The 13,537-nt window shown below is 41.2% G+C and overlaps 1 protein-coding gene across 1 annotated transcript in view; it reads right to left on the reverse strand.

Annotated features, from left to right (window-relative positions):
- Positions 1-13,537, reverse strand: part of galnt1 (polypeptide N-acetylgalactosaminyltransferase 1) — an 81,267-nt gene that overhangs the window by 13,202 nt on the left and 54,528 nt on the right. Inside the window, exons 6-7 of the mRNA XM_033049545.1 lie at positions 6,683-6,853; positions 1,637-1,754 (exon numbers count right to left, since the gene is read on the reverse strand). Coding sequence (XP_032905436.1) covers positions 1,637-1,754; positions 6,683-6,853 — 289 coding nt within the window. The remainder of the gene's footprint in view (positions 1-1,636; positions 1,755-6,682; positions 6,854-13,537) is intronic.

Here is a 13,537-nt window from a genome sequence, read left to right on the forward strand (position 1 = left end):
CCATCTTTGGCAGCGATTACAGCCTCAAGTCTTCTTGGGTATGACACCTAAAGCTTGGCACATCTGTATTTGGGTAATTTCTCCCATTCTTCTCTGCAGATCCTCTCAATCTGTCAGGTTGGATGGGGAGTGTCGTTGCATAGCTATTTTCAGATCCCTCCAGAGATGTTCGATCAGGTTCAAGTCCGGGCTCTGGCTGGGCCACTCAAAGACATTCACAGACTTGTCACAAAGCCACTCCTGCATTGTCCTAGCTGTGTGCTTAGGGTCATTGTCATGTTGGAAGGTGAACCTTCACCTCAGTCTGAGGTCCAGAACGCTCTGGAGCAGGTTTTCATCAAAGATCTCTCTGTACTTTGCTCTGTTCATCTTTCCCTCAATCCTGATTATTCTCCCAGTTCTTGTCAATAAAAAACATCCCCAAGGCATGATTCGGCCACCATCACGTTTCACCATGATGAGCAGTGACTGGTTTCCAGACGTGACGCTTGGCGTTTAGGCCAGAATTCAATCTTGGTTTCATTAGATCAGAGAATCTTGTTTCTCATGGTCTGAGAGTCCTTTAGGTGCCTTTTGGCAAACTCCAAGCAGGCTGTCATGTGCCTTTTACTGAGGAGTGGCTTCCGTCTGGCCACTCTACCATAAAGGCCTGATTGGTGGAGTACTGCAGATATAGTTGTCCTTCTGGAAGGTTTTCCCATCTCCACAGAGGAACTCTGGAGCTCTGTCAGAGTGACCATCGGGTTCTTGGTCACCTCCCTGACCAAGGCCCTTCTCCCTCGATTGCACAGCTTGGCCGGGCGGGTTATTCCATTTAAGAATGACGGAGGCCACTGTGCTCTTCGGGACCTGCAATGCTGCAGAAATTGTTTTATACCCTTCCCCAGATCTGTGCCTCAACACAATCCTGTCTCGGAGGTCTACGGACAATTTCTTTGTCTTCATGGCTTGGTGTTTTCTCTGACATACACTGTCAACTGTGGGACCTTATAGAGATAGGTGTCTGCCTTTCCAAATCATGCCCAATCAATTTAATTTACCGCTGGTGGACTCCAATCAAGTTGGAGAAACATCTCCAGGATAATCAATGGAAACAGGATGAACCTAAGTTCATTTTTGAGTGTCATAGCAATGGGTCTGAATATGTAAATGTGATATTTCAGTTATTTATTTTTAATTACTCTGGAAAATTTTGTAAACACCTGTTTTCGCTTCTTCATTCTGGGGTATTGTGTGTAGATTAATGATAAAAAAATTAATTTAATCCATTTTAAAATAAGGCTGTAACGTAACTAAATGTGGAAAAAGTGAAGGGGTCTGAATACTTTCTGAATGTACTGTATGAGAAAAAATAACTTGCAAAGCTGCAGAAAATAAGAGAAAGGAGAATGGAACATAGTGGATTGATCAGCCAGAGTTGACATGGACCTAGTGACTGCAGATTGTAATAAGTAAATGAGCAACTCTGAATAATCATCCTTCTCTTTAAATATCCAAAAATAAATTATTACAAATATATCTACTTAGCACTTTATAATTTTAATAAAGAATGCAAATCCCTAAAACACTGAACTTTAGATATATTATATTAGGTATGAATAATGCTCCCCCCCAAAATAAATGATCAAATACTTACTCTGAAAGATATCTCTAGGTTTTCTCCTCCCCATATATCCATGCCTGCATCATACGTTCCTATTAACTCAAAGTAATCTCTGTCTATTGAAAAAAGTCCTCCTGCCATGGTGGGCGTTCTAAAAAATGAAATGGTTTAAAAAAATTACAGCTAAGACAACTTATAATTGCCAAAGATATTTTTTGTTGAAAATAATGCAAACATTTTCTGCATGTTTTGAGACATTGAAATGGCAAAATTGTAAGCAATTTATTTCTTTTAATGTACAACCATCTTTTTGTTTTGGCCAAAACAACATATGTCCTTCCAAATCTGAATGCTACGTCATAATTCATGCCTTTGACTCCAACAGAAATGTTTGATCTATTGAAGCCTTAAGGAACCTTCTTAGTCATACACCAGATCAGAAATTGCAATCAGCAGTGAAATGAGAGTGATTTCTGGCATTCCAATAAACGTTCCCTGCAAAGATCTGTTTTGTGGTGAAACCTTCTCACATTCTGAAATCCTAGATTATGATGTCATTGGGACTGAATATCCAAACACATACAAGAATTTAAACTTTCAAAAAATTAGACACAATGATACATTGCATTTGGAACATGCACAGAATTAAAGCACAAGCTGAACCAACAGATTTAAAATAGGTTATTTTCAAAATATCTATGCCTAGTGAAATGCAATACATAAGTAAAATGAACTTTTAGTAAACTGCAATAATGGCTGAAATCAGCATTAAAAACGCAGAGATAATCGACTCAACATTTTTCAGCAGGTTTATTCCATAATAGTAGTCCAAATTCAGTGGAGTGATTTCATTTGATTGTTAACGAAGGCCACAAATAGCAGAGCCCATGGAGATGTGCTGGATCAGTGACTGCTGCTAAGTTATGCAACTGTGAACATTGCTTCCATTGTCACAGATGGTGCCTTCGTTATCAGTACATCTGCAAACTTTAACAAATTTGCATCTACAACTTTTAAATATTATTTTGTTAGTCAGACATTTTCAATATATGCACATCATTGCTTTTCATTTTTCCTCCATTGTTTTATTGTTCCCTCTATTGGAATAAATCCCATTTTAATTTGATTTATCCTTTCATTGTTACACCATGGTTTTTCTGCAACCCATTAAAGGTTTTTTTTATTTTTTTAAACCACCTATTACAACTATAACCACTTCTACATTTTAAATTGTTGCATCCAAATGTGCATGAAAGAATGCAAGATTCTGTAACTTCAGTAATGCCTCAACAAGCATGTCAAAAGGTTAACCGAGCTGTACAATATAGTTAGATATTTAATTCCTCATCAGTGTTCATCTAACACATCAGCTAACCCATTGCCGACCAGTGACTCCACCACCCAGTGATCCCTCCACCATCCCCATTCCTCTTAAAATGTAAGCATGATTATTGAATAAAGGGTAAGATAAAAGGAAAAAACTGGCTATGGTGACGGGTGACTGTCACCGATGACAGTTAGGAAATCAGTCAGAAAATCAGAAAAGTCAAGACTTCAGAAAGCTGGATTACGTAAAAAGGTACTCAAGAGCACTCAATGGCCATTGATTGCCATCTTGGCAAAGAATATTTGAAGTAGAAGAGAACAGGAGACAAAAAGAGGAGAACGTCTGAGGTGTCTTGAACATAGGTAGGAAGGGATTTGACCAAGGGGGATAGTATGGAGTCAAGGTATGTGGAGATGAGTTCGGTGGGGCACGAACAGGCAGAGACAATGGGTCTACCCAGGAGACAAAAAGAAGTCTGTTTGAAAATTCCTTCAGCAAGAGATTCACCAGAATGTTATCAGGGCCTGCAGGCTAGTTTAGTTTATCAGTGTCAAGTGTACCGAGGTCAGGTGAAAAGCCTCTTTTTTTTTCTCCACGTGTTATCCAGTCAGTGAAAAGACTATTCAATTATTACAATCGAGCCATCCATAGGACAAGGAGATGACATTCAGTGCAAAATAAAGTCTGATTAAATAAATGTTCCAATGAGGTAGATGGGGGATCAGGGCTGCTCTCTAGTTGGCGAGAGGATGGTTCAGTTGCCTGTTAAAAGCTGGAAGAAACTTACCCTGACTCTGGAATAATCCTTTATCAAACTTCTGAATCTCTTCCCTGATGGAAGAGGAGAGAAGAGGGAGTGACTGGGGTGAGTGGTCCTTGATTATGCTGGTAGCCTTGCCGAGGCAATGTGAAGTGTAGATGGAGTCAATGGAAGAGTGTTTGGTTTGCGAGATGGTCTAGGCTACGTCCACAACTCTCTACAATTTCTTGCGGTCTTGGATGGAGCTGTTCCCAAACTATGCATGGTGATAAAATGCTTTCTATGGCGCATCTGTAGAAGCTGGTGAGGGCTGTTGGGGCCATGCACATCCCAAGCTTTATAAGGAAGTAGAGTCATTGTTGTGCTATCTTGGCCAATGCCATGCTATGGCTAGTCCAGGACAAATTGCTGGTGATATTTATTCTGAAGAACTTGAAACTTTCAACCATCTCTACTTCGGCACCATCAATGTGAGTGTACCGCTTTGTTTCCTTAAGTCAATCACAAACTCCTTTGTCTTCTTGGTATTGAGGATTAGTTTTCTTGGCATCAGGTTACGGGGTTTCTCAATCTCCTTCCTGTACTCCGTCTGATCATTATTTGATATCCGGCCCATTAAGGTGGTGTCGCCTACGACTTTGTAAATTGAGTTGGATTGGTATTTGGCTGCAGAGTCATGAGTGTTTCAGGAGTATAGAAAGGGGCTGAGAAAGCATCCTTGCATGGCACCAGTGTTGAGGATTGATTGTAAAGGATGATTTGTTACCTCTCCTCACTGATTGTAATCTGTTGGTCAAGAAGTTGAGGATCCAATTGCAGAGGTAAGTGCTGACTCCAAGTTTCACAAGTTTGGAGATAAGCTTGGGTGGAATAATGGTATTGAAAGCAAAGCTGTAGTTGATGAATAGGAATCTGACAAAGGTGTAGAAACATGGAAACATAGAAAATAGGTGCAGTAGGCCATTCAGCCCTTCAAGCCAGCACTGCCATTCAATATGACCATGGCTGATCATCCAAAATCAGTACCCGTTCCTGCTTTTTCCCCATAATCCCTTGATTCTGTTAGCCCTCAGAGCTATATCTAACTCTCTCTTGAAAACATCCAGTGAATTGGCCTCAACTTCTGTGGCAGAGAATTCCACAGATTCACTACTCTCTGGGTGAAAATTCCACAGATTCACAACTCTCTGGGTGAACAAAAAAGTGTCTTTCTTAACCAGGTGTTCCAGACATGAGTGTAGGGCCTGGGAGATGGCAAGAGCCATGGGTCTATTGTGACAGTAGGCAAAATGCAATGGATTAAGATTGTTTGGTTGGCTGCATTTAATACCAACCTCTCAAAGCACTTCATGATTCAGTAACACCTTCAGTAACACCCCTCGTTAATCGGTGGGCGGCGCGACTTTCGTCAGCAGTGGCCTCTGCAGTCCGTCTGCGTTTTTATTATTTTATGTCTATGTTTTTATGTAGTTTTTGTTATTTTTTGTTGGGGTATGTGTGTGGGGGGGTGGGGGTGGTGTGGGGGGGAGGGGGTAACTTTTAAATCTCTCCCTGCACGGGAGACCTGACCTTTTCTTTGTCGGGTCTCCGTTGTCGTTTGGGCTGCAACGAGGAGCGGCCTCCAACAGGAAGACCGGGGGCTGTGGTGCCGACTACTCACCTCACCGTCGCGGAGCTGGCCGAGTCCAGAGCGGGTGGAGCTGTGGTGGACGCTGCTGCGACCCGACCCCCGGAGATTCGGTGGCTGCAACTGCGGGTTTGGCGGACAGTGACACCGGGAGCCCGCGGGACCCTGGAGGGAGTCCGCTTTTCGGGGCTCCCGCAACGGCGACTTCTCCCGCCCGAGTTGCGGGGTTGAAGAGCTCCTGGAGCGGGGCCTTACATCACCGCCCCGCGCGGCTTGGAATGGCTGCGGGACTCTGCGAGCGCACGCCGGGGGCTCTAACAGGGGGCTCTAACACCAAGACCCGGTGTGCGACCTTGCATCACCCGGCGTGGCTTTAATGGCCACGGGACAATCGCCATCGCCCGCCGGGGGCTTTGACTTTGACTCTGACATCGGGGTGGGGGAGTGCAGTGGAGAGATAAGTTTTTTTGGCCTTCCATCACAGCAATGTGATGGATGTTTATGTAAATTATGTTGTGTCTTGGGTCTATTTGTTTGTAATGTATGGCTGCAGAAACGGCATTTCGTTTGGACCTCAAGGGGTCCAAATGACAATAAATTGAATTGTATTGTATGATAGTGGATGTCAAGGCCACTGAATGGTGGTCATTAAGATATAAGATCTTATTACTTGAACTATAGGGAATGGATGTATAGGTTGTCACCAAGGAGGCAGAGGGATAATCTTATTAAGATGTACAAGATCATAAGAGGCATTGATAAAGAAAACAATCTTTTTACCAGGATAGATGATTCTGAATCTAGAGGGTTAATAGAGTCATAGAGTTTTATATCATGGAAACATGCCCATTGGCCCAACTTGCCATGCCAACCAAGATGTCCCATCTAATCTAAACCCATTTGCCAGTGTTTGGCCCATATTGCTCTAAACCTTCCCTGTCCATGTATTGTCCAATTGTCTTTTAAAATGTACCTGCCTCAACAACTTCCTCTGGCAGCTCATCCCATATACCACCTACCTGTGTGTGAAAAAGTTGCCACTGGGTTCCTATTAAATCTTCCCCTCTCTCGTTCTGGTCAGATTTTATAAAAGTTTAATGTATCCTTCTCAGATATAGTACCAACTCAAGAACTAAAAACAAAGCTTCAAAAGAAAACTAGATTTGGACCCTGGCTCCTGTGGATGAATTGCCATCAAAGGCATAAATGATTAAAAAATGCATTGCTTAAATTAATGTACAGTATTATTAACTGCAGTTATCGGAAATAGTAAATGGTTCATTTATTAATTTAGTTTGAATGGACCAATCTCTTTTCCAGCACTCTTTATATACAACTAAAGGAGTGGTTTTGTTATTTTTGTACCTTACTGGTATTGTTCGGTCACCTTTCCTTCGATCCATCTCTCGTTGAGGTACAGGATACCAACGGAAGTTCAGTTTCCAATTAAATCCACCATAAGTCATATCTGAACCCGCCATGTACTCAAATGTGTCATCACTAATCACATCAATTATTGGGCACACCACTGTACTCCTGGTGGAACAAAGCAGTTTTAAGCAAGGATGCAATAGAATAAACATCGATCCACTGAAATGTGGCAATAATGAGAAACAGTACAATTATGACAAATTGAAAGGAAATGCTTGTATTCACATTTGTTGTTAATATATTTTTTACATTTTCCCAGCATCTGTGACTCACTGACCAGCTTATAGTCATTGAATAACACAGGTAATTCTGCTGATACACGGAATTATATATAATATGATCGATGAGTTAATAAATACTATTTGTATTATGCAGGCCTAATTGGTTATAACAACATTTTGATTAGGAAGTTGAGATCTACTTACAAGTCACTTTGTGAAATTGACAAACAGAAAAAAGTTGAGGAAACAAATATAATCTCCTCAGAGAAATCAGACATCTTCATTTGTTTCACAGGTGGGCAATTAAATTGACAAGCAATTGACGTCCAACTAAGCTAGTTCCAGATGCCCGTCTTTAATACCCTTCCCGGTGGCCACGTAATTTGAATCATGTCATGGAAAATTTAGCCAACTCACCCAACCTATCCAAGTCACCCTGCAGCCTCATCGCATCCTCCTCGCAGCTCACACTGCTACCCAGTTCTGTGCCATCCGCAAACTTGGAGATGTTAGCAAAGATGGTTATGACAAATTACAGCAGGATCTTGATTAGCTGGGCAAATGAGCTGTGGAATGGTTAATGAAGCCTAATACAGATAAGTGAGAGGTGTTGCATTTTGTGAGGAGTGTTGTAAAGCAGAGGGATCTAGGAGTCCAGGTATATACTTCCCTGACAGTGGCATAATGGGTAGATAGGGGGCCAAGAAGACTTTCAGTACATTGGCCTTTATCTGACAGCAAAAGTTTTTATAGATATGTGAAGAGAAAGAGATTAGTTAAAACAAATGTAGGTCCCTTGCAATCAGAAACAGGTGAATTGATCATGGGGAACAAGGACATGGCAGACCAATTGAATAGCTACTTTGGTTCTGTCTTCGCTAAGGAAGACATAAATAATCTGCCGGAAATAGCAGGGGACCGCAGGTCAAATGAGATGGAGGAACTGAGTGAAATCCAGGTTAGCCAGGAAGTGGTGTTAGGTAAATTGAATGGATTAAAGGCCGATAAATCCCCAGGGCCAGATAGGCTGCATCCCAGAGTACTTAAGGAAGTAGCCCCAGAAATAGTGGATGCATTAGTGATAATTTTTAAAAACTCTTTAGATTCTGGAGTAGTTCCTGAGGATTGGAGGGTAGCTAATGTAACCCCACTTTTTAAAAAGGGAGGGAGAGAGAAAACGGGGAATTACAAACCAGTTAGTTTAACATCGGTAGTGGGGATGCAGTGTTAGCTGTGAGGAGGATGCGAGGATTCTGCAAGGTGACTGGGTGAGTGGGCAAATGCATAGCAGATGCAGTATAATGTGGATAAATGTGAGGTTATCCACTTTGGTGGCAAAAACAGGAAAGTAGACTATTATCTAAATGGTGGCCGATTAGGAAAAGGGGAGATGCAACGAGACCTGGGTGTCATGGTACACCAGTCATTGAAAGTAGGCATGCAGGTGCAGCAGGCAGTGAAGAAAGCGAATGGTATGTTAGCATTCATAGCAAAAGGATTTAAGTATAGGAGCAGGGAGGTTCTACTGCAGTTGTACAGGGTCTTGGTGAGACCACACCTGGAGTATTGCGTACAGTTTTGGTCTCCAAATCTGAGGAAAGACATTCTTGCCATCGAGGGAGTACAGAGAAGGTTCACCAGACTGATTCCTGGGATGTCAGGACTTTCATATGAAGAAAGACTGGATAGACTCGGCTTGTACTTGCTAGAATTTAGAAGATTGAGGGGGGATCTTATAGAAACTTACAAAATTCTTAAGGGGTTGGACAGGCTAGATGCAGGAAGATTGTTCCCGATGTTGGGAAAGTCCAGGATAAGGGGTCACAGTTTAAGGATAAAGGGGAAATCCTTTAGAACCGAGATGAGAAAAACATTTTTCACACAGAGAGTGGTGAATCTCTGGAACTCTCTGCCACAGAAGGTAGTTGAGGCCAGTTCATTGGCTATATTTAAGAGGGAGTTAGATGTGACCCTTGTGGCTAAAGGGATCAGGGAGTATGGAGAGAAGGCAGGTACAGGATACCGAGTTGGATGATCAGCCATGATCATATTGGTGGTGCAGGCTCGAAGGGCCAAATGGCCTACTCCTGCACCTATTTTCTATGTTTCTATCTGTCGGGATATTGATTATAGAAGTTTGGATGTTATGTTACAGTTGTACAAGATGTTAGTGAGGTCATATTTGGAGAACTGTGATCATTTTCAGTCACTATTATAGCTGGAAAGAGGGCAGAGAAGATTTGCCAGAGGGCAGAGAAGAGTTACCAGGACGAGAGTCTGAGCAAAATGGAGGGGTTGGGCAAGCTAGGACTTTAATCCTTGGAGCATTTACTCTGTATACAAATATATAAAATCATGAGAATTGATAAGGTGAATGCACAGAACCAGAAGACGTACAGTAAGTTTAAGGTGAGAGGGGAAAGATTTAAAACAAACCTGAGGGACAACAAACAAGAGGTGGTGGGTGTATGGAATGAGCTGGCAGAGGAGGTAGTTGAGGCAAGTAATATAACAATATTTAAAAAACATTGGACAGGGAGAATCAGCATGGGAAAATTGGACCAAAGGTCCAGTTTCATGGTCACACGACTCCATGACCAACTGTGATGTTTTTGTTTGAAAGATGGCACAAACTGCAGCCACTGTGTGCTAGTAGTTGTGTAAAGGATGTTAAGGTCATGGATGCTACCGATGTAGCAGACCACATTGTTGCAAGCGCCTTTAGTAAAATAACCAATTAAAGAACAATACACAATCAACTGAAATACTTTGTGGCACAATCCAACCAATTCATCTTTATGAGCAATCTCGCACAATAGGTGGGAAGTCTCTCCCAAAGTCACTTTAGCCATGATGCTGCAGCTGATGTGTCCGCAAGTAAGGTATCAGATATAATTTAACAGCTTCAGATTATTTTCTGTCGTGCCTTCAGAAGAAATGGTAGAATAGATATACAAGAAAAATTGTACCAGTGACTAATAGAATTAAGCTATTCCACAAAGATGGATAAAAATCACACAAAATTTTCCTTAAAATTTTGTGTGCCTCAAAGAAAGATTCTTGGGGTTATCCACATCATGTTTTTAACGTCCAATATCTCTTAATGAATGAATTTGCTGATCAATTCAACAACTTCTAATTTTGTAGTTCCTCAGTAGCTATTACAAGGGGCAGGCTTAATAATTTGCTAAACATTATTCCACAGGAAGGAATTCACAGAAACTAGAGGAGTATTCAAATAATTCAAATAAGATCATTAAAAACGTTTGCCGGTCAGTGCAAAACGGTCTAGTTTCTAAGAGGAAATATCATGTGTTGTCAGGGAACTGAACAAAGTGAGACTTACGGTAGTTCACAACATCGTTTTCGAAATATACTAGTTACTTTTAAGATCGGACATTTTTTGATGCTGTACAGTGCTTAAACTGGCTTTGGTTTATATAAATAATATTTTTTCTCAATTACTGGACTTTTCTCTTTGAGCAACTAATTGTGTCTCCTTGATGGAGTACAATAATCACCAGACTCTTTCTTGAACGGCAGTTAAATGGTTGCCTGGGGTAGACCCATTTTCTCTACAATTTCAAAGAATGAGAGATGATCTTGGTGAACTTTCCACATTCTTTGACGGCTTGACAAGGTGGATACAAATGGGATGTTTACCCTGGCTGAGTTTAGAATCAGACATCAAAGTCTCAGAAAAACCAATAGGCCATTTAAGATTGAGATGAGAAATTTCTTCATTCAGAATCAGGAATTTTTAAAATATTTGCAATCTTGGGGGTCATGTGGAGGTCCAGTGACTGAGTTAATTCAAAGCAGAGATAGATAGCTTTCTAGTTAGAGCGATCAATGGATTATAATGTTATACAGTACAGAAACACGCTCTTCAGCCCAACTCGTCCACCCCAACCAAGTTGCCCATCAGAGCTTGTTTCATTTGCCCATATCCCTCTATGCCTTATCTATCCCATGCCTGTCCAAATGTCTTTTAAATTTCCCTAGTTATCCCTTTTCTCCCAATTTTCTTGCAGAATCTCTCAGGATTCTCCTCTGCCTCACTCGTCATAGCTACCTTGCACTATCTTTTTGTTTTCCTACTTTCCCTCAAGACTATTCCTACATCCCTTATACTCCTCATGATACCAACTGCCTAACAGCAAGTCTGCTATAACATGATCGTTGCACTCCTAAGAAACTTATATTGTAGAAAATTGAGTGTTTTAGACTTGCAATACGAGTTATTTTTACCCCACAGGTTAAATATCTTTTTAATAGCCTTGTTAATATTTGTTACCACAAGGCAAAAATACCAAATGTTCCATGTTGCATTGTTTAATAGAACATGACTGCATCAATGGACATCTACAGTGAAACTGTCAGTATGTGTTCTTAAGAAACAATGATATCTGCTTACTGTGGGATGCTACATGGAAAGAATGTTTCCTCAAGACTTTTTTCCCTACTTGCCTTTTTCCAGAGAAACCTTTAAGTGGTTCACTAGTTTGAACATAGAGTACAGGGCAGATCCTATGGCATACTATATTTGTACCAAACATGCTAAGTTAAACTAATATCCTCTGCCTGCACGCGATCCTTATTCCTACACTCCCTGCATATCCATGTGTCTATCTAAAATCCTCTGAAATGCCATTATCGAATCCGCCTCCACCGCCACCTCTTGCAGCCCGTTCCAGGCACTCGCCACTCTCTGTACAGAAAAAAACCCAAAAAACTTGCCCCACACATCTCCTTTAAACTTTGTGCCTTCCACCTTAAAGCTATGACCTCTAGTCTTTGATATTTCCACGCTGGGTAAAAGATACTGTCTCTTATAATTTTATATTCTTCCATCAGGTCTACCCACAACTCCGATATTCCAGAGAAATCAATCCAAGTTTCTCCAACCTTTCTTTAGAGCCAATACCCATTAATCAAGGCAACATGTTGGTGCACCTCTTCTGTACCCTCTCTAAAGTCTCCACATATTTCTGTAAAGTCTTGTAAGATGCAACACCACCTCCTGATATATGGATGAGGGCAATAATATTATGGGCATTCATTACCACTATCTACTGAACATCAATACTCAAGTTTGTGAGTTTTTTGTCATGTGTCCCTGGACAAAGAATTTCTTGCTTTGCTTCAGCACATAGGACATAGTAGGCATTTACTACAAAACAGATCCATGTGTCCATGTACTAGAATATAAATATATACATATATGAATAAATAAAATGATAAAGTGCAAATAACAGATAATTGGTTATTAATAATCAAAGTTTTGTCCAAGCCAGGTTTAATAGCCTGATGGCTTTGGGGAAGTAGCTATTCCTGAACCTGGTTGTTGCAGTCTTCAGGCTCCTCTTGTACCTTCTACCTGAAGGTAGCAGGGAGATGAGTGTGTGGCCAGGATATTGTGGGTCTTTGATGATACTGCCAGCCTTTTTGAGGCAGTGACTCACTACTGTTAAGGGTCGTGCTATTAACTGTATACTTTCCCCTTACATTCGACCTCACAAAGTGTAAAATCTTCCCCTTACTCAGATTAAACTTCATATAACCATATAACCATATAACAATTACAGCACGGAAACAGGCCATCTCGGCCCTACAAGTCCGTGCCGAACAATTATTTTCCCTTAGTCCCACCTGCCTGCACTCATAGCATAACCCTCCATTCCCTTCTCATCCATATGCCTATCCAATTTATTTTTAAATGATACCATCGAACCTGCCTCCACCACTTCCACTGGAAGCTCATTCCACACCGCTACCACTCTCCGAGTAAAGAAGTTCCCCCTCGTGTTACCCCTAAACTTCTGTCCCTTAATTCTGAAGTCATGTCCTCTTGTTTGAATCTTCCCTATTCTCAAAGGGAAAAGCTGGTCCACATCAACTCTGTCTATCCCTCTCATCATTTTAAAGACCTCTATCAAGTCCCCCCTTAACCTTCTGCGCTCCAGAGAATAAAGACCTAACTTATTCAACCTTTCTCTGTAACTTAGTTGTTGAAACCCAGGCAACATTCTAGTAAATCTCCTCTGTACTCTCTCCATTTTGTTGACATCCTTCCTATAATTGGGCGACCAAAATTGTACACCATACTCCAGATTTGGTCTCACCAATGCCTTGTACAATTTTAACATTACATCCCAGCTTCTATACTCAATGCTCTGATTTATAAAGGCTAGCATACCAAAAGCTTTCTTTACCACCCTATCTATATGAGATTCCACCTTCAAGGAACTATGCACGGTTATTCCCAGATACATCTGTTCAACTGCATTCTTCAATTCCCTACCATTTACCATGTACGTCCTATTTTGATTTGTCCTGCCAAGGTGTAGCACCTCACATTTATCAGCATTAAACTCCATCTGCCATCTTTCAGCCCATTCTTCCAAATGGCCTAAATCACTCTGTAGACTTTGGAAATCCTCTTCATTATCCACAACACCCCCTATCTTGGTATCATCTGCATACTTACTAATCCAATTTACCACACCTTCATCCAGATCATTGATGTACATGACAAACAACAAAGGACCCAACACAGATGACTGAG

Source organism: Amblyraja radiata, chromosome 2 (assembly GCF_010909765.2).
Source record: "Amblyraja radiata isolate CabotCenter1 chromosome 2, sAmbRad1.1.pri, whole genome shotgun sequence".
NCBI lineage: Eukaryota > Metazoa > Chordata > Chondrichthyes > Rajiformes > Rajidae > Amblyraja > Amblyraja radiata.